The sequence below is a fragment of the Schistocerca americana genome, chromosome 6, assembly GCF_021461395.2.
Source record: "Schistocerca americana isolate TAMUIC-IGC-003095 chromosome 6, iqSchAmer2.1, whole genome shotgun sequence".
NCBI classification, from domain to species: Eukaryota; Metazoa; Arthropoda; class Insecta; order Orthoptera; family Acrididae; genus Schistocerca; species Schistocerca americana.
In genome coordinates this window covers 3,679,109-3,706,366 of record NC_060124.1, presented here as the reverse complement: position 1 = coordinate 3,706,366, position 27,258 = coordinate 3,679,109, and the positions used below count along the sequence as shown (strand labels likewise).

At 42.8% G+C, this 27,258-nt stretch overlaps 1 protein-coding gene across 1 annotated transcript in view; it reads left to right on the top strand.

Moving 5' to 3' along the window:
- LOC124619652 (gastrin/cholecystokinin type B receptor-like) overlaps nucleotides 1-24,014 on the top strand; it is a 238,035-nt gene extending 214,021 nt beyond the window's left edge. The window contains exon 6 of the mRNA XM_047146184.1: nucleotides 23,865-24,014. Within this exon, the coding sequence (XP_047002140.1) occupies nucleotides 23,865-24,014 (150 nt within the window). The remainder of the gene's footprint in view (nucleotides 1-23,864) is intronic.
- Nucleotides 24,015-27,258: the final 3,244 nt, after the last annotated feature.

The window sequence follows — 27,258 nt, the reverse complement described above, 5'->3', positions numbered from 1 at the left end:
ATCGTTTTTTAACGGAATGATCTGGCCCTAAAGGTGTGTCAGCCGACCTCTCACAAAGAAAATATTTTGAGTTTACATTCCGTCTGTAACTGTTACTGTGCTTTTTCTTATTCCCTCAATACTTTTTGGTTTTCGATGCGTCGGTGAATAGAGTACAAGAAATCATTTAATGGTAGCAAAAATATGAATACTGGGTATCACAGGGATGAAGAACAAAACAAGTAGTACTGGTAAAAGAATTTTAATGAGATTTTCTTCACTCTTTAAAAAACATGCGACATTTACACCATTCTTTTTCCAAAACCATTAAATTCCTAGACTTGGTTCGATGTTTGATAAAAGTTAATGTAAATCAAGTTAAATATCTAGCGTCAGCAGTATTTTTCTTTTAGGATTACGTGAATAACAGTACACTGACACTGTAATAACATTGATCGAAAAAATTATAAGCGGTTTCTCGCGTTGCGTTACGTCACGTTAAAGCTGAAAGGATTGAATTTCATTGTAACTACAGCAAAATTCAGTTATAAAATAAATTCAGTATTTCCCAAGGAACATAGAACCATTATGACGTGAAGATGAGAGTCCCGTCAACGTCGAGGTCATTAGAGACGGAGCACAAGCTCGAAATGTTTCGAGGATGTGTAAGAAAATAGGCCTGCTCCTTCAAAGGAATCACCCAGGCATTTGGCATTTTTGTGCAGTGATTTCGGGAAATCATGGAAAAGCTAAATCACTATCCAGACGCGGAATAGAATCGTCATCCTCCCGAAAACGAGTCCAGTGGGCTAACCACTGCGTCAGCTTTTCATTTCATCGCTACTAAAGAGAAACTTTCTGCATAACTATTTTCCGGGAACAAGTCGGTAGTTGAAAATCGATACGCAAATTAATTGGGACATGCTCATATTGTACACGAATTTTAAGTTGGTTAGGTATAACCAGTTTCATCACATCACTTGTTGTGCTCTTTACGAACTATAGTTGCCTTTACTATGAACAATAACTGTTGGTCTATTCCCGTTCATTTGAGTACTCCTATTTATGGCAATAGCGCCTCTCATTTCTGTATTCTCGAGAAGAAAACTTCGTCATTGTGTTAAATGGACATTTCACCTGAGAAGCAAAGAAATAGTTGGCCTTCATGACTACAAGCGACATTGCCTCCGCTGCTGGTGTGGGAAAAGCTAGTTTTTCAAAGGTTAGTCTCCATTCAGAGGCTGTTGCACGCAGGGACCGTTATTTTGATTTGTAAACAATAGATTTCAGCTATCAGTCATCCTTTGGAAGTTATACTGGCAGATCTAGATTTCAGCTAGAAACTAGCCATTCTCAATGCACTATCCTTTTTTTGGTCAATGCATGTAATGCCTGTTGGTCTGGCTTTGTACACAGCTCACTGAATATTCTTTTCAAAGCTTGTTGGGGCGTATAGTGATAACCCTTCATTTCTCCAGAGAGAAGAGGCAGATGTGGACGTAAACGGAACACCTCCCCTATAACTGACAATATACATAGAAAATCATCCTTCATCCTCACAAGAGAAATAAAAAACTTCAGCGAAACTTTTTGGCTACTGCGGTTGATATTGACTCTTCAGTGGTACGGCGAAAGATTCTTGACTGTGGGCAGAAGGTACGAAAGCCAGCAAAGAAGCAGTTGTTAACACATGCTATGAAGAAAATCCGGTTTGCATGGGCCAAAATATACAAATCTTGATCTCCAAAGACTGGAAAAGTATAATTTTCAGCAAATAGTCACATTTCATTCTTCAAGTATAGGGAACAAGTGCCGTCAGATGAAACATTCATGAAGCAGTGTGAGCGAAGTACGCCGAACAGACTGTAAAGTACCCTCCCAAAAACATGTTTTGGTGTTTCTTCACTGCAAGTTGCCATTCGACAGTAGTTTCAGTTGGTGGCATGATGAATTCAACCACACAACACAAGGAAATCTTTAGGCACAGGCTTGTGCCATTTCTACAGACTTCTTCAGTTGTTGGAGGAACTTTTCAACATGATCGCGTGTCGCACTTCTAAAGCTGACAAGACGTTCATGGAGGAAAACGACATTAGTATGCTTCAGTGCCTGGTAACTCACCAGACTTAAATCCCATGTGGAATTTTATGAGTATCGTGAAACAGCGTCTTAGTTAGATGGACTGTTCAACAAACGAACGCGTGTTAGTAAATGGGTAGAATTGTGATTTTATAGCGACAAACTACCAAACATTTGCTCTAATATTGTCGAACGTGTTCAGAAACTCATTAAAACAAAAGGAGGACACATTAGTTCGTAATATTCAGTAAACTGTGCTGTAATATAGTAATAGATGTGTACCAGTTAGGGTTTAATCGTGATGTAGATAAAGATTTGTTAACTCACAGGCGAAATATGATGAGTTGTCTCCCGTTGACTGTCCCTTTCATTGCGCATATAGTGCTACACTCGCTACATGTACCTCACGAAAACAGCGAATGTTATACGTATGAGTGGATCCAGATTTATATCCTGTCGTTATCTGCGTCATTTAAGAGCTAAGGGATGAAAGGTCTCACTGCAAACGATGCACTGGAGATTTGAAGCGACCGCGCCGATGTCTCCCTCAGGGTGGTAAATGTCACGGCCGGCGTAATGGTACTGAGTCGAAAAATTTACTACCCACGGCTGGCAGCATTCAGATGTTATATTTTTCCATTTACTATGATTAGTGACCTAAGGGCACTACTCAAGATAGCTGTGTGGACATTAAAAACTTCAATAACGAGACCAGGAGCGGGACCAGATCACTCCGTTGAGATGTGGTGAATATTTTAGACAAATCACTCGATCTACTACACCACATATAAGAATGATAAGACAAAAATACCAGAGAGTAAAGCACGAAGAAACGTAAATGACTTACCGTCATCGAAAGAGAAACTGAAAACGAACATTAAAACTTCAAGGCGCACACATAGAAAACGCACATTCAGTCAAATAAAACTAGTATTTCTACATTCCATACAACCAATGAAATTGCAAACAATTTGTAAGTCTGTATGACACAGGGAGGGAAATTAGCAAATCAAGCTTGCTTTCGGACGAGACACCATTCCGTCAATAAATTCTTCGAGCAAGTCAGCTGTTTCAATACGTAGTTTTTAAGATGGTGACTTCACTATCATTTCACGATAAAGAGGAAAGAGGGAAATAGCCTCTAAAATGATTGTTAAGGGAAGGATTGTGGTGTATGAACCGTCTGTCCAAATTGATATAAGGGTTTCATTATTTCCTAAAAAGAGTTTCACCGATTTAAGTGTTAGTTACTCCACTGAGCCCATGACCTTGATATCCCATTTCCATTAGCTAGGAGCGCTGGTCTATGGGGTCCCATGATGTCATCACCAAACAGAATGGCATGATCTCTACCAAACGGCGGGAAAAGCAATAGAACCGAGCGCGGGATGTAAAATATTTCCGCTTTTGGATTCTATCAGTGAGGTTAGGAGGTGAACTAGCTCGTACAACAGGAGCACTACGAAACATACTGGGTGATCAAGAAGGTTAGACAGTATTATATATGAAATCTAAATGTTGTAACGTAATCAGTATCTTATGCCTATAAACCTTTCTTTTGATATTGCCTATAATTTCGACTTGCACTTGTAGCAGTATTTGAGAAAGGTGTATAAATAGACACAATCAAGCAAGCAAAGTTAATTCGGGATACAAAGCGAAAAACTAAACTTTCGATTGAAAAAGTTGGTGCCTGTAATTAGCTAAACTGACAGCTTCGCAAAAAAATTTGCGTGATGCACTGGGGTGACGAAATTCATTCCAGCGGTGATAATGACAGAAAAATGGGGAAATCCGCAGACGTAAGTGATGCTGACAAAGCATAGACTGTTATGGGCCGGTGCCTACGAACGTCCATTTTTGAAATGCCATTGGTGGTTGCCTACTCCCTTGCTACTTCGTGAATATCCATGAAAAGTGGCGCAAGGACGTAAAACCACGAGTATGCGATAAGAAGTTGGACGTTCACGCCCTGTCACAGAACATACAGGCCGGAGTCTTGCTCGCTCTGTAAAGAAGAATAGGCGGCGATGATCTGTGGCAGATTCGGCGACAGAGTGGAATGCTCGTGTAGGCACAAGTGTTTTGGTGAAACCAGCTCAGCGCACGTGCTTGAACATGGGGCTCCATAGCAGACGACCCCTGGTGGTTTTTCACGTTGACCCAACCACATTGTTAACTGCGACGGCATTGGACACAGAATCATCGAGATAGTACCGTGGATCGATGGAAACGTGTTGTCTTGTCGTATGAATCATGTTTGACTGAAGTTCCTCATAATGAGAAATGAGAAGCAGTGATCATTATGTATTTTAAAGAATTTTTTTTATAGCCAAGATCGCATTCAAAACGGTCTGTTATTGACCGGTTTCGCTAGGTAAGACTGTCATCTTCAGATCTTTAAACACTTTTTTGATTGTACGTGAAGTTCAATTGTCCATCAATTACTCATGCCAATTTAACATTATAGTGGACCCTCCACAAAAATGTTAGCTGGCTGAGTACAGAACGCCCAAAGGGACATTACGCACAATCAAAAAACATTTTATGGCTCTGCAGGTGACAGTCTAACATGATGAAACCAGTAAATAGAAAAAAAGTTTTGAACGCAACCATTTTTGATTCATCACACAACTTAGCACTTGATGCGGTGAGGTAAGATATTCACTTTCAAATGTAACAACTGTAAAGAAATAATATTTCCCAAATTGGGATTGCCAATGAAACAAGGAATGAGTTTTGAATAATACGATGCAAAGTTACAAACGGTACGCAACGAAGAAAAATGGAAATCTTACCCAGGTAGTGAATTATTTATTGAACAAATCGAATCTACTAATATGAAAAAGTTAAATACACCTAAGGAATAATTATCTTAAAAATTTTTTATACATCATCTAATTTCTGTTCCAGGTGCACTTTTCTATACAGTGTGGCTAGTTTCCATTTCCGTCTATCGTTTTCAGATATCTGTAGTTGCTTCAGCAAGCACCGTGCCTATATTGGAACTACACACGAGATTAGCTTATAACCATACAGATTATTGGAACTGCACATCAGAATAATGTAGTATGTGTAGCCCCGACAGAGACACGACGAGTTGCTGACGGTACTAATTAGATGATCCAGGGAGATTGAAACTAGTCATACTGCATACAAAGGTGCAACTGGGACGGAAAATGAGTGATATTTTAAATTTGTTTGCATCAGTCTCCTCCTTTTCCCTTTTCAATCATCTGTTCCTCTCCACCCTCTTTCTATCTCTTGCTATCAACGTCCCAACAGCAGGTTAGTGATATTTATCCCCGCAGCATTTCTTTCCGGATAGTAAGTAACATGTCTATCAACTTTGGTTGAAATCGATCTAGTGGTTTAATAGGAGCTTTTTACCCGCGGCTATGCCAGATTACACACATGCGATAAAAATTTCACGTATATTTAGCACATTTCAGACATATCTGTACACAAATTTGAACTGTATATTTTGCGAATTTCGCCCTGCAGTTTCGTTTTCAAGCAACTGAGCCTTTATGACGTCATAACATCTGAAAAATGTCACGTACAGAGATATAACTTCGCACGCACATTCACTTGTACATTTTGGTACTCTTCGCGAAGTATATTGCGAACATCGTTTGTGGTAGAGGGGTAATAAATTGTAATGCCATGCATGATACGGCAGTTTTTCACACACGTCACTGACGATGACGTCATATCTCCTGAACCAAGGTGGTTATTAGCGCCACGAGACTGGTAACTGATAGCAAGGGATATGTGCACCAAGTTTGGTTGAAATCAGTCCTTTGGATTAGGAGGAGATATGGAACACACACACATACCAACCCCCACACACAGACAAGTGCACATACGTACATACATCCCAGAATTTAGTCATATTGACACGTATAATGGCTTGATACTTTTACGTTAGTAATAAACTCTTCAGTCGACTAGACAGGATAATCGCTAGGGAGAAAAAGAAAATCAAAAAGATAATTTTTGAGCCCACCTGATTTCCATCAGTTGAACAAAATATACTGACGGGAAAAAATGCTACATGAAGCAGAATTCGTGCGACATTATCAACAGTTAGCAGACGTGTTTCCGCATCTGAAGGATGATGCCTATTCACAGTTCGCGCCAGTCGCATAAGAGAGGCAATAGAGGTTTGCTTCAAATACACGCTGTAATGTGAGCGTTAGTTACCTTTGACATTGGACGTGGTGAGTTGATATTAGTTAAGAATGCTGCTAGGGTAACAGAGGCGCCGGTATCAAGACTTCACAAAGTCTGAACGAGGGCTACGAGAAGATGGATGTTTTTTCTGAGATGTTGCAGAAGGACTTGGTAGGAACGTAAGCATTTTCCCTGATCGATGGCAACGGGGGTCGCTAGAATGTACAGAAGCAAGAAGACGGCCAAGTGGCAATGACGAGAGGGAAGACCATAGTGTTCAACCTGGGGCTCTGGAGCATCCTACCGCATCTGCACCAGCAATCTACGCAGCATCTGGCGCAACGCTGACACAACTAACTGTTACAACTCGGTTACTTCAAGGTCAGCTCCGAGCCAGATGCCCTGTAGCGTGCGTTCCACTGACACCAAACCGCCGCTATTTGCGACTTCAGTGGTGTGGAGCGAGATATCAGTGCAGGACATGGTGTAGGTATGCTGTGTTTCCTGGTAAATGCTGGTTCTACGTAGGTGCCAGTGATGGCGTGATGGCCGTGTGGTGAATAGAAGGAGTTGAGGGCCTGCTACCAGCCTGTCTGTATCCTACACGTGGAGTTATGGTCTTGGGATACGATTTCGTATGACAGCCGGAGCACTCTTATGTACCCACCCTGACTGCAAATTTGTACGTGAAGCTGGTGATTCGACCTGTTGTGTGGCCATTCATGAAGGGCATTTCAGGAGGTGTTTTCCAACAGGATAAACTCACCCAGAAATCACTGTTGAAGCCCAAAATGCCCTACAGTGTGTCGACATATCGCCTTCGCCTGCTCGATCACCAATTTCCAATCGAGCACATCCGGGACATGATCGGACGGTAAGTCCAGCGTCATCCACAGACAGCGTTAACCTTTAGTCTACTGACCGACCAAGTGTAACAAGCTTGGAAATCCAGTCCACAAACTGTCCTCTACTAGTATCTATCCATTTATTTTAATGAAATTTTGCTTTTCCTAATTAGTCAAATTTTGGAAAAAAATATTATAAAAATGTACTTACGGCTACGTGTTAAAGTGTTGGTGCACGTTTCCTCCCGTATGGCCGTCGCAGGCGTCTGCGACTAGAAGCAATTTTTAACACCTAGATGTCTGTCTGCGCAGTGTATGTTACTTCATTTGCCACTGTTGACTTGTGCTGTTATTCTTTCGGTGTTCAACGGTCCTGCTTGTGATAGGCACATGTTTATTTTGGTGCATTCTTTCATAACAATTGTCTGTTCTACAAACTGAAAATGTTACGGAGAAGAGGAGATAAGGGAATTGTTGGAACAGTTGTCTGATTCTGAAAACCCGCCTAGTGAATGTGTATCTTCCAGTGATGATAATAAGGATGTAGACGTCGCTGAACAAGATCTTCTTCAGGGGAAGTGTCGATCTTTACGAAGATGTAAATTGAAAATTGTGTCGAGGGCGACTTATTGTTTTCCCGCAATGGAAATGAAATACATGCTACCACTCATCAAGCTGGAATTACTTGCAGGTGGAGCAAGAAGGATGTATTAAGAGAAGACCAAGGACCTACAAGTTCCATGATTAGGAACTGAGATAGTGAGGAATATTGTCTTATGCTGCTTTTTCATGTACTCCTCATTGACGGAGTGTGTACCTGGAGCAACATCGAAGGTCGAATTGTTAATGAGTACTGGATGGATATAGATATGCATGTCCTAACTGGAAATTAATATTTTAATTTTGACTTCCGTCAACTGCCCTGTAAGTTGGCGTTAAGCAATATATTTTGTAGAAATGTGCCTCTTCTTGTAATATCTCTCCATAACAACTAACCATCTATCTCCTTACATTCATACTACGGGCAGTCCACACATGTAAATAAATCCCACATGTAAAGAGAAAAGGACAGCATATGCATATTCGAGAACTGAGTCACTTTGGGGTGTTTTGTTTGTGTCGTCAGCTGAAATATAATTACAGAAATGATTTTCCCTTTGTTGCCATGCGTATTTTCCTGCAGTCCTTGCGGGACTAGCCGACTAAGACGAAAGGAAATAACAGATGAAATGGCTTAGGCGCATCCCAGCAAATTGTTGCCACAATAAATCTTTCACTCCGTATGCAGCTGCTGAGTGAAGGAATCATGTAAGGGAAAGTATTGTTATGAGTGGCTGTATGGAGATAGAAAACTACTTGAATTGAATTTCGGCGGGGAGAGGATGTACTTGAAGACCACGAAAAAAAAAATTAGAAAAAAACTAAATTTGTCAATTGCTGCTGACTTATGTTAACAACATATTTCTTTAAAAAGGTACCTGTAAATATCGTTTAGCTCACCCTTGGCACTATCAAGGCCCACTCGGTATCGTGCTCTACCAAGGAAGGGTTGGGGTACTTTATAAAAACCAAAATTTTTTTAATGGAAGTTGCTTTAATTATTGTTGACTTTTAATCACAACATACTTCTCAATAAATATTGATGTGTAAATAAGGTTGTGAACCTGAAAGTATTGAATATTGCATTAAGGTTAAGTGTAATTGAAAAGTTTTAAATGTTTACGGAATTTGGTAGGAAAATTTATTAATAATAGAAAATATTTTTTCTAACATTTTGAGATACAATCTGATTACATTACAATATTTTCAAAAGGTGTACATCAGGTATTCCCCAGCCCCCCCCCCCCCCCCTCCCCCGACATCCTCTGTTATTGCGCGATTTAATGGAGATGAGTAGGAGAAACAAGCCTGTGCTGTTCGAATACAGTGTTAGTATTGACACAGTCAGTTCGATTAAATATCTAGACATCACGCCTGAAAGCGACAAGAAGGGGATCGAACGCCAAAGTTCGGTTATAGGGAAAGCGAGTGGTCAACTTCGAGAGTAGCTCATGTGTGAAGGAGATCGCATACGGAGCACTTCTGCAACCGATTCTTCGGTACTGTTCAAGTGTTTGGGACTCCAAAAAGGTCATATTAAGGGAAAAGTCGAAGCAGCTCCGAGGCGTACTGCTATATTTTTTAATCGGTTCGTTAGGTCAAAATGCGTCTACTACAGAAAGGGTACGTAAACGTTATAGGTACAGAAAGCTGGCTTAAGCCAGAGATAAATTCTGCCGAAATTTTTACAAAGGTACAGACGGTGTTTAGAAAGGATAGATTGCATGCAACCGGTGGTGGAGTGTTCGTCGCTGTTAGTAGTAGTTTATCCTGTAGTGAAGTAGAAGTGGATAGTTCCTGTGAATTATTATGGGTGGAGGTTACACTAAACAACCGAACTAGGTTAATAATTGGCTCCTTTTACCGACCTCCCGACTCAGCAGCATTAGTGGCAGAACAACTGAGAGAAAATTTGGAATACATTTCACATAAATTTTCTCAGCATGTTATAGTCTTAGGTGGAGATTTCAATTTACCAGATATAGACTGGGACACTCAGATGTTTAGGACGGGTGGTAGGGACAGAGCATCGAGTGACATTATACTGAGTGCACTATCCGAAAATTACCTCGAGCAATTAAACAGAGAACCGACTCGTGGAGATAACATCTTGGACCTACTGATAACAAACAGACCCGAACTTTTCGACTCTGTATGTACAGAACAGGGAATCAGTGATCATAAGGCCGTTGCAGCATCCCTGAATATGGAAGTTAATAGGAATATAAAAAAAGGGAGGAAGGTTTATCTGTTTAGCAAGAGTAATAGAAGGCAGATTTCAGACTACCTAACAGATCAAAACGAAAATTTCTGTTCCGACACTGACAATGTTGAGTGTTTATGGAAAAAGTTCAAGGCAATCGTAAAATGCGTTTTAGACAGGTACGTGCCGAGTAAAACTGTGAGGGACGGGAAAAACCCACCGTGGTACAACAACAAAGTTAGGAAACTACTGCGAAAGCAAAGAGAGCTCCACTCCAAGTTTAAACGCAGCCAAAACCTCTCAGACAAACAGAAGCTAAACGATGTCAAAGTTAGCGTAAGGAGGGCTATGCGTGAAGCGTTCATTGAATTCGAAAGTAAAATTCTATGTACCGACTTGACAGAAAACCCTAGGAAGTTCTGGTCTTACGTTAAATCAGTAAGTGGCTCGAAACAGCATATCCAGACACTACGGGATGATGATGGCATTGAAACAGAGGATGACACGCGTAATGCTGAAATACTAAACACCTTTTTCCAAAGCTGTTTCACAGAGGAAGACCGCACTGCAGTTCCTTCTCTAAATCCTCGCACAAACGAAAAAATGGCTGACATCGAAATAAGTGTCCAAGGAATAGAAAAGCAACTGGAATCACTCAATAGAGGAAAGTCCACTGGACCTGACGGGATACCAATTCGATTCTACACAGAGTACGCGAAAGAACTTGCCCCCCTTCTAACAGCCGTGTACCGCAAGTCTCTAGAGGAACGGAGGGTTCCAAATGATTGGAAAAGAGCACAGATAGTCCCAGTCTTCAAGAAGGGTCGTCGAGCAGATGCGCAAAACTATAGACCTATATCTCTTACGTCGATCTCTTGTAGAATTTTAGAACATGTTTTTTGCTCGCGTATCATGTCATTTCTGGAAACCCAGAATCTACTATGTAGGAATCAACATGGATTCCGGAAACAGCGATCGTGTGAGACCCAACTCGCCTTATTTGTTCATGAGACCCAGAAAATATTAGATACAGGCTCCCAGGTAGATGCTATTTTTCTTGACTTCCGGAAGGCGTTCGATACAGTTCCGCACTGTCGCCTGATAAACAAAGTAAGAGCCTACGGAATATCAGACCAGCTGTGTGGCTGGATTGAAGAGTTTTTAGCAAACAGAACACAGCATGTTGTTATCAATGGAGAGACGTCTACAGACGTTAAAGTAACCTCTGGCGTGCCACAGGGGAGTGTTATGGGACCATTGCTTTTCACAATATATATAAATGACTTAGTAGATAGTGTCGGAAGTTCCATGCGGCTTTTCGCGGATGATGCTGTGGTATACAGAGAAGTTGCTGCATTAGAAAATTGTAGCGAAATACAGGAAGATCTGCAGCGGATAGGCACTTGGTGCAGGGAGTGGCAACTGACCCTTAACATAGACAAATGTAATGTATTGCGAATACATAGAAAGAAGGATCCTTTATTGTATGATTATATGATAGCGGAACAAACACTGGTAGCAGTTACTTCTGTAAAATATCTGGGAGTATGCGTACGGAACGATTTGAAGTGGAATGATCATACAAAATTAATTGTTGGTAAGGCGGGTACCAGGTTGAGATTCATTGGGAGAGTGCTTAGAAAATGTAGTCCATCAACAAAGGAGGTGGCTTACAAAACACTCGTTCGACCTATACTTGAGTATTGCTCATCAGTGTGGGATCCGTACCAGGTCGGGTTGACGGAGGAGATAGAAAAGATCCAAAGAAGAGCGGCGCGTTTCGTCACCGGGTTATTTGGTAACCGTGATAGCGTTACGGAGATGTTTAATAAACTCAAGTGGCAGACTCTGCAAGAGAGGCGCTCTGCATCGCGGTGTAGCTTGCTGTCCAGGTTTCGAGAGGGTGCGTTTCTGGATGAGGTATCGAATATATTGCTTCCCCCTACTTATACCTCCCGAGGAGATCACGAATGTAAAATTAGAGAGATTAGAGCGCGCACGGAGGCTTTCAGACAGTCGTTCTTCCCGCGAACCATACGCGACTGGAACAGGAAAGGGAGGTAATGACAGTGGCACGTAAAGTGCCCTCCGCCACACACCGTTGGGTGGCTTGCGGAGTATCAATGTAGATGTAGATGTAGAAACGCAGATGGGAATCCCTAGAAGGAAGAATGTGTACTTTTCACGAAACACTATTCAGAAATTATTGCCTCTTCATGGCATATCTGATACAGCAAGAGTGGGTAGTACTTTGAACGGTAAATAGTCTTGGTTGCACGGAAAACAAACTGAAATAATAAAACACTTACATACACGTATTGAATTAGTTCTAAAAGATCAGCTGATCACAAGAAACCACACCTATTAAAGACTGGGTATTAGATTTAAAATGTTTCGCTGAGTAGCACCCTGTAGCAGTATTATACACATGACTTCCACAAGATAACTGTAGGTGCCACATTATATTTAGTTTACTACTAATGCAGCTGTGTTTTGATTATTTTACTGGTAAAACTTATGTCGATAATCACTCTTAGATTCTTATGCTGAGGTGTACTTGAGCGTGTGATTCACGTTAAAACACACAACAACCGCTTGTCGAGCAAAGAAGGATACCACTGCATTTAAGTAAAGAGCTACTCGTACATTACTTTTATTAATCAAACCCTGTTTTAGCTTCTTTTATTTCCAACTAAAGTATTTAAGAAAATGTAGTTTATTGTATCAATTTCTCACATAACGTTTGAAGTAAAGTTAAGGATGAACGCAATGCTCCACCTTGGGGAAGGGTTACTTAGCACACTGACATTGTGAACAGTCTGCCCTTTGCATGGGAACTGGAACGTCTGATTGGAATGAATTATTGCTATGTGGTTTTAAAACCTGTAAGTGTGGACTTATGAAAGCTCTGCATTTTCAACTGTTTAAGGCAAGGTTTGCAGCGAGGGTAAGTTTTCTGAGGCTTTTCACACATGGTAACTCTCAATAACAGAGTCATAACCTGTAGATATACACAATAATCCACAATGATCTGAAGGATGCAACTTAAGCAGTATATTACAGAAAGTTCTATAGTAATTCTTTTAATTTTCAGTATAGGTCTGTGGAATAGTATGGTTCAAATGGCTCTGACCAATATGGGACTTAACTTCTGAGGTCATCAGTCCCCTAGAACTTAGAGCTACTTAAACCTAACTAACCTAAAGACATCACACACATCCATGACCGAGGCAGGATTCGAACCTGCGACCGTAGCGCCTAGAACCCCTCGGCCATTCCAACAAGCCTGTGGAATAGTACCATAAACTGGCATATATTATTTTCTTTCTCTTATAAATTTACTGATCATGCCCCAAAAGGGCGAAACGTGTTATTAAAGTATTATTTCTCCGGCAACCAGGACTTTTTTTTTTTTTAAGAACTAAGAAAGTTCAGAAAACTGGAAATTTTTGACAGACTGCAGAAATTCCTTACTGCAGAGTACTGGGTTGTTGAGGCCTCTACTGTTGTCAGGACGGTGGAATATCGAAGGTGACGGAGCAGACTAATACGTACAGTGGGTGATGATGACAGTGCGACCTGTTGTTGAGTACTGCTGCTCGAATGGTTGCAATCCGCACGAGGTTGGTTTGATGGAAGACATCGAGGCACTTCTGAGGCGGGCTGCTAGATTTATTATCTGTGGGTTCGAATAACACACAAGTATTGCGGATATGCTTCGGTAACCCAAATGGGAGTCTTTAGAGGGAAGGCGACGTTCTTTCCGAAATACAGCGAAGATTTAGAGAACCGGCTTTTGATGCTGACTACAGAACGATTCTATTGGCGCCAACATACATTTCGTATAAGGGCCACGAAGATAAGTTACAATAAATCAGAACTCATGTCTAAATGCAGACATTCGTTTTTCCCTCGCTCTACTTGCGACTTGAACGGGAAAGCAAATGACTAGTAGTGGCACAGAGTACCCTCTACCACGCACCGTACGGTGTCTTCCCGTGTATGTTGGTAGATTAGATTCCTGAGTATTTATTACTACTGGCTGAAGCAGTTATGATCTGTCGGGCCTACGATGAGTGAATGTAGTCTACTTTTCTGGGCTCATCAGCGGCCTTCAACATCTTCTGTTTCGTGAGAATGACTTTCAGAGCTTCAGTTTGTTGCTTTTCCTCCGTATCAGCAGGCAGACAGGTGTTCTTGTGACACTTTTACTCTGTCTTACGAAATCAGGCTGCGGTATTACAATAACATATCATGTTTCTGAGTTTACGATTCAAGCTTCTGACTCGCATGAGGTGAGGCGAACTCTACCAAGTCCATTATAATTATCCGGGCTGTTATGCCGTGGTCGGTTGATGAATTTTGTCTCAATTCCCAACGTTTCGTCACCGACTGCGGGAGACATCTTCTAGGGGGTCCGTAGCTCGATGGAAGGTCCAACACACCCACTGGCTCGCTATTGACTGCCGCTAAATTCCGTGTCCGCGCGCTCCCACACCGCGGCGTGACGTCACGTGTTTTTGAAAACGTCAGTGCAATTGGCCGTCCCCGTCGCCGTCGATCGCCGTTGCCATCACCCAGTAGTGGACGGGTGGTACACATCTTCTTTAACACCGGCATCCATATACCGTTTAATTTCACACCATCCTCCTTTGTGAACCTGAGTTGCTCGACGCTGAGATGGAACATCTACACAATGCACTAATGAAGAACGGATATTCGTCCACCGAAATAAAACGTGCGTTGAGGCAGCCACGCAGAAATCACACTGACGTACAGGCTACTGCAAAATCTAAGGTTTTCCTGCCGTTTGTTAAAAATGTAACGGAAAGAATAGGGAGGATCTTGACGAAGCGGAGTATTACCGTAATTTACAAGCCCACGTGGAAGACGCAGGAATACCTTAAGCCTGCCAAGGACGCTCGCAAACCTTTGGTAAAAGCTGGAGTGTGTAGGATCCCATGCAGCCGTGGTGATCTTTATGTGGGTACAAGTAAAAAAACTGTTTCTAAACGTTTGGAAGAGCACAAGGGAAGTTGTAGAAGAGGAGAAACGGAACGATCATCTGTTGCGCAGCATGCTTTCCAGCCAGGGAACCACAATATTCGTTTCGAGGAGACGCAAGTACTAGCGACCACAACCGGATACGACGAAAGGCTCTACAGGGAGGCAATCGAAATCGCTAAACACCCAAATAATTTCAACCGAAAGGAGGAGGGAGTGAAATTAAACGGTATATGGATGCCGGTGTTAAAGAAGATGTGTACCACCCGTCCACTACTGGGTGATGGTACTGACGTTTTCAAAACACGTGACGTCACGCCGCGGCGTGGGAGCGCGCGGACACGGAAATTAGCGGCAGTCAGTAGCGAGCCAGTGGGTGTGTTGGACCTTCCATCGACCTACGGACCCCCTTGAAGATGTCTCCCGCAGTCGGAGACGAAACGTTGGGAATTGATACAAAATTCATCAACCGACCACGGCATAACAGCCCGGATAATTATAATGGACATGATATTTCCGGCCGTGAAAGTCTACATTTTGATCTCTACCAAGTCTGTTACATTTTCCGCAATGTCCGCTTTGTGTTTGTGTTTGTGTTTGTGTGTGTGTGTGTGTGTGTGTGTGTGTGTGTGTGTGTGTGTGTGTGTCGACAGCAACACAGCGATTTTGCTTGGCTTGGTGCTGGCTGGAGAGAACTTCGAGAATATTTTACATTTGTCCCGTCTTGTAGCTGTAGATTTACGGAACATGCAGCAGTCCTCAGCAGTTAAGAGGCCTAGGTCAACTGCAAAGTCTAACAGAAATATGAAGGTTCTACTAATAGGCAGTTCAACGGTAGAGGTGTAGGCCAGCAGTTGCGAGAAGTGCTCGGGAGTGAGTACCAGATCACCAGCATCGTGAAGCCTAGTGCAGGATTGCCTCAGGTGCATAAGGGAGTTATGTAGGAATTTTACGAAGGAGGAACAGGTAGTGATAGTGGGTGGAGCAGGGAACAGTCTTAATAGGAACGGGGAATATGATGTAGGTGGTGACCTGGTAATGATAGCTACTCAAACTGGTGGCACTAATGTGCATTTCGTGCAACTGTTTCAGCATCATGATCGGCCTCGCCTTAATGCGGCTGTTAGGCGGATTAACATGGGGTTGGGGAGGGCGCTGATGGCAGAGGGCATAGGTCAAATTTCAGTGGTTCCAGTTGGATCTATCAGTAGATCGGGTTTCACTAGGCAAGGCCTGCACCTCAATAGGCATGGGAAGCGGAGGCTGGAAAAGCTTATAGGTGACAGTGTAGTGGGTGGTGGTAGGATCACTCATGGAAAAACTCCTGTAGAAGTTTGTGTTAGAGCTGCAACTTTTTTAGATTGAAGTTAGATGATAGGTATACCTCATGAAAGGAAGTCCCTCAACTACGGGATCACCTCCAGAGATCATGTTTAAAAGTAAAGACGGAATTAGCATATTTCATCAAAATATAAGAGGTATTAGAGATAAAGTTGGTGAACTGATTATAGATGTTGACTCTGAAATTATTCGTATGTCAGAGCACCACATAAATAATTTACCAGGATACTGATTAGCTGGCTGTTTTTCAAGGAGTTCCTTGTGGGGTGGGGGTGTGGCTATGTACGTAAAAAATAGTATTCCATTTGAGTCCATAGACATATCACAGCACTGCATTGAACAGATATTTGAATACTGTGTAGGGGCAGTTAAGTTTAGTGAAACTAAACTTCTAATTGTTGTTGTTTATAGGTCCCCGAACTCTGACTTCATAGCATTTCTGCTCAAGCTAGAGAGGGTTCTTGATTCACTTTGTAAGAAGTATCTGAAATTAGTTACATGTGGTGACTTCAACATAAATTTTGTATATGATGGTGCAAGAAAACGGTTGACGGTAGATCTCCTAAATTCATATGATCTGATGCAGACTGCGTTTTTTCCAACTATGGTGCAAGGGAACAGCAGCACAGTCATAGACAATATTTTTATTCATTCTTCATTACTAGATGGGAATTATGTGAATGGCCCTTCAGACCATGATGCACTAATTTTCAGACTGAAAAGCTTTTGTACTCATATGTCCCATATAATTACAAACTATGTAGGAAAGTTAATCCAACAGCAATAGAGAGTTTTTTAAACCTTCTCAAGGAACAAGAATGGCAGGATGTTTATAGTGCCGATAACCTAAATGATAAATATAATACTTTCCTTAACACATTGCTCATGCTCTTTGAGTGTTGCTTTCCAACGGGGTACTAGCAGTATTAGGCAGCCTGGGTGACTGACTAATGGGATAAGGATCTCATGTAGAATAAAGCAGGCATTGTATCAAAGTGTTAGAACTAGTCACAATCAAGCTCCAGTAGTCCTTTACAAACAGTATTGTAAGGTGCTCAAAAAATGTTAGGAAAAGAGTATGTGCTATGCAAACAGAATACCTAATTCACAGGATAAAATTAATACCACATGGTCAGTTTGAAGAAAGTGTCTGGTCAGTAGCAGAAGGTCGACGATATAAAGTCAATTCGTAGTAAAAATATATCTGTTACTGATAAATCAGATATATGAACAGTATTTAACAATCATTTTCTGAGCATTTCTGGTGAATTAAATAAAAATGTAGTTTCTTCAGGGATTCATATAACTCTCCTGGCAAATGCCTTTCCGAGATTGATGTCTGAAATACTAATCTGTGGTACAGACAAGGGGGAGATTGAGTCAATAGTTAAATCACTGAAGACTACGGACACTCATGGATATGATGGTGTGCCTAGCAGAATGTTAAATTACTGTGCTGAACATGTTAGCCCTGTATTTGGACATATTGATAATTTTTCCTTTAGGAATGATCAGTTTCCTGAACGATTAAAGTACTCAGTTGTAAAGCCGCTTTATACAAACGGAGAAAGGAATAATGTAGATAATTTTAGATCTATGCCATCAATGTTTGCTAAAGTTATTGGCATTGTTCGGCGGGAGGCCCCATTCGAGGGAGTTCGGCCGCCGCATTGAAAGTCCTTTTTAGTTGACGCCACTTCGGCGACTTGCGAGTCAATGACAGTGAAAATGATGATGGACACACAAACCCAGTCCCCTGCCGGAAATATAACCCCAGCCCCCTGCGTGGAAGGCAATAACGCCACCACAACGCTTCGGGGTGGACGCTAAAGTTATTGAAAACGCTGTGTATGTAAGGATAATTGATCATTTTATATCACACAATTTGCTATCAAATGTACAGTTCGGCTTTAGAAGTTGTTTAACAACTGAAAATGCTATGTTCTCTTTTCTCTCTGAGGTACTGGATGGGTTAAACAAACAGTTTCGAACGCTGGGAATTTGATTTAACTAAGGCGTTTGATTGTGTTGATCACAAAATATTGCTCCAGAAGTTGGACCATTACAGACCACAGTGAGTAGCTCCCAGTTGGTTCACCTCTTACATTAGCAACAGACAGCAAAAGGTCATTATTCACAATGTTGAGAATGGCTATGATGTGGGGTCTGAGTGGGGTATGGTCAAGTGAGAGGGGGACGGTGCCCCAGGGATCAGTGTTGGGGCCACTCTCGTTCCTTATTTATATAAATGATATACCCTGTAGTATTATGAGTAACTCTAAAATATTTCTGTTTGCGGATGACACTAGCTTGGTAGTAAAGGATGTTGTGCACAACATTGGCTCGGTTCCAAGTAATGTAGTTCATGACCTAAGTTCAGGGCTTGTAGAAAGTAAACAAAGTAAGACTTAGTTTGTACAGTTTCTTACACACAATTCAACAAAACCTGACTTTTTAATTTCACAGAATGGGCATATAATTAGTGAAATTGAACAGTTCACATGTCTAGGTGTTCAGATAGATAGCAAACTGTCGTGGAAAGGACCTTGTTCAAACACTTCATGCTACCATTTTTACTATTCGAACAGTATCTGAAGCGAGTGATCGTTCGATACGAAAATTCGTCTACTTTACTTACTTTCATTGATTTATGTCGTATGGTATTATATTCTGGGGTAACTCTTTCCATTCTAAACGGATATTTTTGGCTCAGAAACGTGCGGTTGGGCAATAAGAGGTGTAAGTTCACGAACCTCTTGTCGACTCCTGTTTACGGGTCTGTGTATTTTGACATTGGCCTCTCAATATACATATTCTGTACTGTTATTTCTTGTTAACAATATTAGCTTATTCCCAAGAATAAGCAGCTTTCACTCAGTTAATACCCGGCAGGAATGAAACATGCATCTGGATCGGACTTCCTTAACTCTTGTGAAGAAAGGTGTGCAATATACTGCTGCATCCATTTTCAATAAGCTACCACTCGAATTCAAAAATCTTAGCAGAAGTCCACGCGCTTTCAAAGCGAAACAGAAGAGTTTCCTCATGAGTCACTCCTTCTATTCTGTCGAGGAGTTCCTCAATGCTTTCTGACCTGAATTTTCCTTTATGTGGCAATACTCTTAGATGATTTTTTAAATAATTTTAGATGCAAGATTTATACAAAAATAAGTACCGTACCTGTTTCCAGAACATACGTTTTACACTTGGCTTCACTTTATGGACTAAAATAACTAATTATAAATTATTCTCTGTTGTAATAAACAACAACATGATGATTCAATAACTACCATGCAAAGTAACAACATTCAGTTTCACAGTGGAGTTTATTGGACCAACCACATCCGTGTATTCTGGTGGTGACCAGCTGCTGCCCACTGCTACATTGTCTTTCTGTTATTGTCATAGTAATGCTCAACAGTTGGCAGCACTTGTCCATAATGAAAAGGTCAAATATTCAAAAATGTGCATTTCAAATTTCTAGTGGAAAAAAAAATACTTCTGTTGCAGCTAAGAGAAATTAAAATTTAATGTACACAACTGTAGCCAGACGGCCTGAAAGGGTTAAAATTTAAACTGGTTGTATTTTTCATTGCGTTTACTTAAACTTATGGACTGACATTTTCGGGTTCATAAACACTTTATTTTTATCTCATATTACTTTTATGTTGTACTTTCATGTATTGACACGTTCCATGACCTTGCAGATTTGCTCCTCAATAACTTGATGTGCCAATAAAAAAATACTTGATTTATGCTGCATAACACTATTGCCACCATTATACATATTATACTTCAGATCACCTTTAGTACTGTTTGTCTGTAAGAAATATTTCACAACGAGTTCAGTCACATAGCACCTTCGTGGTAGGACATGCCAAACAAATTCCATGGAGATAAACTGAGGAAAGTAGTGGCAGAAGCGGAAGAATGTAGGTAGTCGTTGTTCCCTCGTTTGCGACTAGAACAGGAAAGGGAATGATTATCAGCAGTATGTGGTAGCTTCCCTTGCAGGGTACAGTGTGTTAACTTTAAGGTGACCGATCCTCTCCGTAGCCCTGTATCGGCAAAAAGGCGATAAAAGTCGAAATTCTTCGGCCATTAGTAATTTATTTTTGTCTGTAGCGAACATTATCTTGCCGACAGCACTGTGTGAGGTAACCGTTGTTTCCTGATGTATTACTTTGTTTTATTTAATTGTATTTCGAACTGCTTCCTTTCCTTGTGGTAAGTGTACCTTACTGACGCAGTTACGACCTTTCTTAAAGATGTCGATACGTAAGATGATTTCAGTTCCCTTTACTAGTATAATGCAAGCGGTTCTTACTTCCGCGCTCGGTATCTGCTTTCACAGAAGCATAAAGCGCTGTTTACTACACCAGCACTGCTGTGGGCAATCGAGACTCCCGCTCCCCGGGATTTGTCACCTCTCCACGTGGCAGCCGGTGTGGCTTTCCGCTCCCGTCTTACACTCAACACACTGCACGTATATAGACGTAGATGTAGACTTACGCGTCACTTTGTTCTTGTCGATTGCGGATAGAGGCGGGCACTCGATCACCGTTTGTTTATGTGATCTAATTGCTGGATATTCTACAGTTGTGGCGGACGTTTTGTCACTATTTGTGTCATCTTGTAGCAGATTCTAGAATTGTGTCTGTCACTTGGTCTCTGTGGTTTGTGTCACGATTTTCCTGCAGATTCTAGAGTAGTCCTTTGGTTCACCATTTGTTCTCAAGGTGTTGGATCGTGAGACCATGTTACACTCTTAGATAAACTTAAGTTACTTGAAATTGATGGTTTAACACAAAACTAGTTTGAACCCTGCTTAACAAAAAGAACGGAAAGAGCTACGTTGAATAGTTCAGACACTATGGGAAAGGTAGAAAATTTTAGTGATTAGGGAGAAATCACAAAGGGGGTACCACAGGGTTCACTTTTTGGGTCAACTCCTATTTGTTATATATGTGAATGGCCTACTTGAAATTCAACAAGCAAAATCGGTGCTTCTTGCTAAGGGTACTTTACCAAATCCCATTACAGAGAAAGTAATACAAGAGATTGTTAACGATGTTTTCCAGATTATTATTTTCTGGAAATGGAAATTTGCTTAATTTTGAGAAAACTTTCTGTGTTCAGTTCTGTACAACATTGTCATACGAACACCTGATGAAGCACATCACGAACAGGCGTCGGTAAATAGGGCAGACTGCTCCGGATTTTTGGGTGTACAAGTTGTTGAAAACTTGAAATGGCAGGCAGCGTATTACTAAGCTTGTCATTCAAACAGCTAAGTTCAGCTGCTTAGGCTTCTGGTGTAAGAGTTAGTCCTGAAATTTAACAAATCAGCCTCCTGATATATATTGTATATTTTCACCGAATAACGTCTCGTAGAATAATTTTCTGGGGTAACTACTCACTTAGAAAGAAAGTAATGACTGCACAAAAGCGAGTGGTAAGAGCAAAATATTTGATGCTCATCCGCTGGTGTCCTATGGGAAACTCTTCAAGGAATTAGGCATTTTAACTGCTCCATCACAGTATTTGATAATGAAATTCATCATCTATAATCCATCACAATTTGAGAAGAGTAGTGATGTCCTCACCTGAAACACAAGAGGAACAAATGACATTTATTACCCGTTATTAAGGCTGTCAGTGGCTCGGAAATGAGTTCAATATGCATCAATAAAAATATTTCATAATTTTACCAATAACATAAGCTCTCTGACAGGTAAAATAGCAAGTTCAAAAAAAAAAAAAAAAGTAATGAAAATATGACTTCAAAAGCAATCGCCCACTGTGAGACAAGGCGGTCATGAAAAAATATTTGCTTTTACCATCGGAACTAGGATTGTCCTCAGGTATGTATTTGTTCGTCCACACTAAATCGACAGCCAGGACTGTCTTTCTTGAGGACTCAAAAAATATAAAACTGCATGACGAAGGATGGGGACTTTACGTAGAACGTGTAACTGCTTGACAGCAGAACTTTTGTAGTGTAGTCGAAACAAACAGCTTGAGAGCGCCAGGAAAGCCGTCATGACCTTTTTCTTTGACTGTTAGGGCCCACTGCTCACTGACTTTCTGGTACTCGGCGCCGCAATTAACGCACATCTGTACGTCGGCACTTTGTACAAATTGAAGCGCACTGCTGGGTACTACATTTTTGGAGCCTTGCGGGAAGACATTCGTGGTCTTCGATCTGATTCGGACAAAGAGGTATACGCTTATGTACAAGCACGGTTTCGGATGCAACCGTAAACAACTTTCCATGAAGTCATTGACCGTCTTATGTCACATCTGATCAATGTTTTAATGGTTATGGTGATAATTTTTGAAATGATAAACAATTTACTAACCTCTTTTCCGTGCGTCTCGGTTTATTTTGACTTCCCTTTATACAGGTTTATGCAACCTGCAATGTTATATCTCACCTTCAGAAACCACGCGCGGGTTTTTCATATTCTCTCGCTCGATACGCGTAAACTATTTATATGAAAAGGATGTTTTCGTAGGTAAATTAATGTAGTTAAATTTTTTACTTGGATATGTTTCTGCTCGAGGCTGGAGTTTTCGAGTTATTCAAGAGACCTTAAGACTCACCTCCTCTCTTACAGTCAGTCCCCGCCGGTCAGTATTTCTAGTGTGTTGTTCATGGAAGCCCCTCCCGCAACTCCCCAATAACTTGTGACTGCAGGTGTTATTTCTCACATTCCAGCTTTTTTGGTCCTCATTGACTGGCCTTATTACACCGCCTGCCTAATCGACCACTTACAAATTGTAAAAATGATCTTTATATAAATCTTACCTAATAGTTTTTTGAATTTTAATAACTCAAAATAAAGCGTTAACATCATTGTATTCGTCAAGACTTCTGACTAAGAAGTTACTGTGCTTTAAAAGGTAAGTTTGGATTGAAAAATCAAGGTAATTGGCTTTAGCGTAACATTTACAAAAGTCTTTTTTCATTCCTTACCCTGATGTGCATGTTTACATTTAAAAAATTGAGGAAATAGCCAACAATAAGGTGACGTAAGAGACCAGTAAATATGAACCAAAAATGGTCGAATATTGGGGATAGTTCTTGATGGTGCAATGGTGGGAGGGAATGCCACGAACAGCGTAGCAGAAATTCTGACTGGTGAGGTGATGTGGCCTGAGGGTTACTTTTCTACGTTTCTCTTGAATATCTCGAAAATCGTGTGTTCCAGCGAAACGTATTCACACAGAATTTAGCTACTTTAAATTTCCTAAAAAGTGGTACTGTTCATTTTTTCAGTGGGACTAATAATTCAGCGAGCGAGGGAATATGCATATCTCGCCTGTGGTTTTGAAAGACAGATACAATATTGCGGGTCACATAAAACTACGTTGGTAACAGCAGGTGAACCACGTGGTTTGTACATATCCTGCAAACTGACCGGTTTCACATCATTTAGATAAGAGAATCGTTTGAATGATTTGTGGACATATAACTAACAAACCAACTAATCAAATGTGTAATTTTGTTGCAGCAGATTCTAAAGTTATGTGTGCTACTTCACTACGTGCTTCTATCTATCATATTGCTGGTGCAGCTTTCATAGTAGTGGCTGCGCTTGGGTCACTGTTTTGTTTGTGTCATCTTGTTTCAGATTGTGGAGCTGCGAACGCCAGAGGATGAGTGTTGGCATTTTCCTTGCGCCATCTTGTGGCCGCTCATCCCGAGCTATGGCTGCCAAATTGCTGGTGCGGATGTTCTGTTTCCGCCGCCTTCTGATTGCAAGTGCCAGAGCTGTGGGTAGCATGGGTGTTTTGTTTCTGTCGTCTTGTAGTTGCAAACTCCAGAGCCGTGGCTGTCATTGACACACGTATTTTGGTTGTATCGTCTTTTGGTTGCCGATCCTAGAGCTGCTGTTGCCACTAACATGGCTCGATGTGCACTTGTATCATCTTAGTTTACATCGTCTTGTGGTTGCAGATCCCAGAGTTGTGGCTGCCACTAAGTTGGTGTTGATGCTTTGTTTGCATCTTGTGGATGCATATCCTAGAGCTGTGGCTGCCACTTTGTTGGTCCACTTCATTACTTTGTGTCGTCTTATGGTTGCTGATCTCAGAGCTGTGGCTGCCACTCTGTTGGCATGGGCGTTTTGTCTGCATCGCCTTGTGGTTGCAGATCCAAGAGCTGTGGCTGCCACTCTGTTGGCGCAGGTGCTTTGTATGTGTCATCTTGTGGTTGTAGATCCCCGAGCCATGGCTGCCACTCTGTTGGTGCAGATGTTTTGTCTCTGTCGTCTCGTGGTTGTAGATCCCAGAGCTGTGGCTGCCACTCAGTTGGGGTGGATGTTATGTCTTCTGGTTGCAGATCTCACAGCCGTGGCTGCCACTCTGGTGGTGTGGATTTTCTGTCTGTGTCGCTTTGTGGTTCTAGATCCCAGAGCCGTGGCTGCCACTCAGTTGGGGTGGATGTTATGTCTTCTGGTTGCAGATCTCAGAGCCGTGGCTGCCACTCTGGTGGTGTGGATGTTCGTCTGCGTCGTCTTGTGGTTGCAGATCCCAGAGCTGTGGCTGCCACTCTGTTAGCGCAGGTGTTTTGTCTGCGTCATCTTGTGGTTGTAGATCCCAGAGCAATGGCTGCCACTCTGTTGGTGCAGATGTTTTGTGTCTGTCGTCTCGTGGTTGTAGATCCCAGAGTCGTGGCTGCCACTCAGTTGGGGTGGATGTTATGTCTTCTGGTTGCAGATCTCAGAGCCGTGGCTGCCACTCTGGTGGTGTGGATGTTCGTCTGCGTCGTCTTGTGGTTGCAGATCCCAGAGCTGTGGCTGCCACTCTGTTGGCGCAGGTGTTTTGTCTGCGTCATCTTGTGGTTGTAGATCCCCGAGCCATGGCTGCCACTCTGTTGGTGCAGATGTTTTGTCTCTGTCATCTCGTGGTTGTAGATCCCAGAGTCGTGGCTGCCACTCAGTTGGCGTGGATGTTGTGTCTTCTGGTTGCAGATCTCAGAGCCGTGGCTGCCACTCTGGTGATGTGGATGTTTTGTCTGTGTTGTCTTGTGGTTGTAGATGCCAGAGCTGTGGCTGCCACTCTGTTGGTGCAGATATTTTGTCTGTGTCGTCTTGTGGTTGCAGATCCCAGAGCGGTGGCTGCCACTCTGTCGGCGCGGGTGTTTTGTTTGCGTCGTCTTGTGGTTGCAGATCCCAGAGCCGTGGCTGCCACTCTGTCGGCGCGGGTGTTTTGTTTGCGTCGTCTTGTGGTTGCAGATCCCAGAGCGGTGGCTGCCACTCTGTCGGCGCGGGTGTTTTGTTTGCGTCGTCTTGTGGTTGCAGATCCCAGAGCTGTGGCTGCCACTCTGTCGGCGCGGCTGTTTTGTTTGCGTCGTCTTGTGGTTGCAGATCCCAGAGCGGTGGCTGCCACTCTGTCGGCGCGGGTGTTTTGTTTGCGTCGTCTTGTGGTTGCAGATCCCAGAGCTGTGGCTGCCACTCTGTCGGCGCGGGTGTTTTGTTTGCGTCGTCTTGTGGTTGTAGATCCCCGAGCCATGGCTGCCACTCTGTTGGTGCAGATTTTTGTCTCTGTCATCTCGTGGTTGTAGATCCCAGAGTCGTGGCTGCCACTCAGTTGGCGTGGATGTTGTGTCTTCTGGTTGCAGATCCCAGAGCGGTGGCTGCCACTCTGTCAGCGCGGGTGTTTTGTTTGCGTCGTCTTGTGGTTGCAGATCCCAGAGCGGTGGCTGCCACTCTGTCGGCGCGGGTGTTTTGTTTGCGTCGTCTTGTGGTTGCAGATCCGAGCGCCGCCACGCGCGGCGGGTGCCAGCCGGACCACGTCCAGCGGCAGCGGCTTCGACTCGTCGGCGCACAGCCCGCATCGTCGCTGCTACCTGCGCGGGGGGGCGGCGCACGGCCCCTAGGACCGGCCTCCGTCTAGCGGCTCGCGGCGCGTCCGCTTCGCCAGCGGCGCCTCGTCGTCGGGCACCGCCAGCAGGGACCTGCTGGCCACCGTCCACCTGTACGACTAGCGCAGCCGCGGCCGCTGGGCGGACAACCCAGCCCCCGCCCCGCGCCCTCGCCGGGGCTGTCCTGTCCCCGTCGGCGCGGGAACCTGTTCGGGGCCGAACGCTTGCGCAGAGCTTGCCGCTCGCTCGACTCGGGACTCAGTGAGCGCTCTGAGTCGTCCGGCGAGTCGGGTCTGTCGTCCAAGTCGGCGCCGCCGGCGTCGCACGGCCGGGTCGAGGACTTCCCGGCGACGACGCGCTCGTACCACAGGGGCCCGTGGCTACTGAAGCGCGTGGCCAAGATGTGGCGATCCGTGAACTCTCACCACAGCCACAACTCTGTCCAGTCTTCTCCCTCTACGGCATCCGCCCCTTCGGTGATGCAGATCTCTGCTGCAGAGAGACATCCTACAAGACTGACGCAACTCAGTGACTCCGTTGCGGGTCCCCTTACTATGACTGAACTCGATGATTTCCCATGTGAGCAATCAGGAAACTCGTCCACAGGTACTACTGGACAGGAGACGACTGTGCGTGAAGCTTTCGCTCCTGTGAAACAGCGATCGCACGAGTCCATCAGCTCCTCGTCAGCCACTTACTACACTGCTGGTAGTTTCTTCACAGCAGAATCTAACGTATGAACTTTAGCAAGTCCAATTCGAGTGAGATTTCCCACTATTTCAGTTTCTTATTGCCTTTCTGTATCGACATCGAGGTTTATAAACTATATTAAACTTAATCTAAGTGACTGTGGCAATACGTCCACCTGCTATTGTGGGTCCGTTGGACTGGACTGTCGATTGCAACTCACATTAGGCAAAAACTCTAATTTAAAATTAATGGCGTGCATTGTGGAAAAGTACCCACTAGAATACTGATCGTAGAATGAAATGGAACAAAACTCGATTTTCATAATGTCTAAGATACTGTGTAACCTAGTCATAACAACGTGTGTTAATCAAGGAATCATCCTTCGTGCATTAATTAATATAGTGTATTGTTTCCATTATGGAAACAATGTGTTGTGTACAATTTCGTAGTTTATCAACTTCAATTCTAAT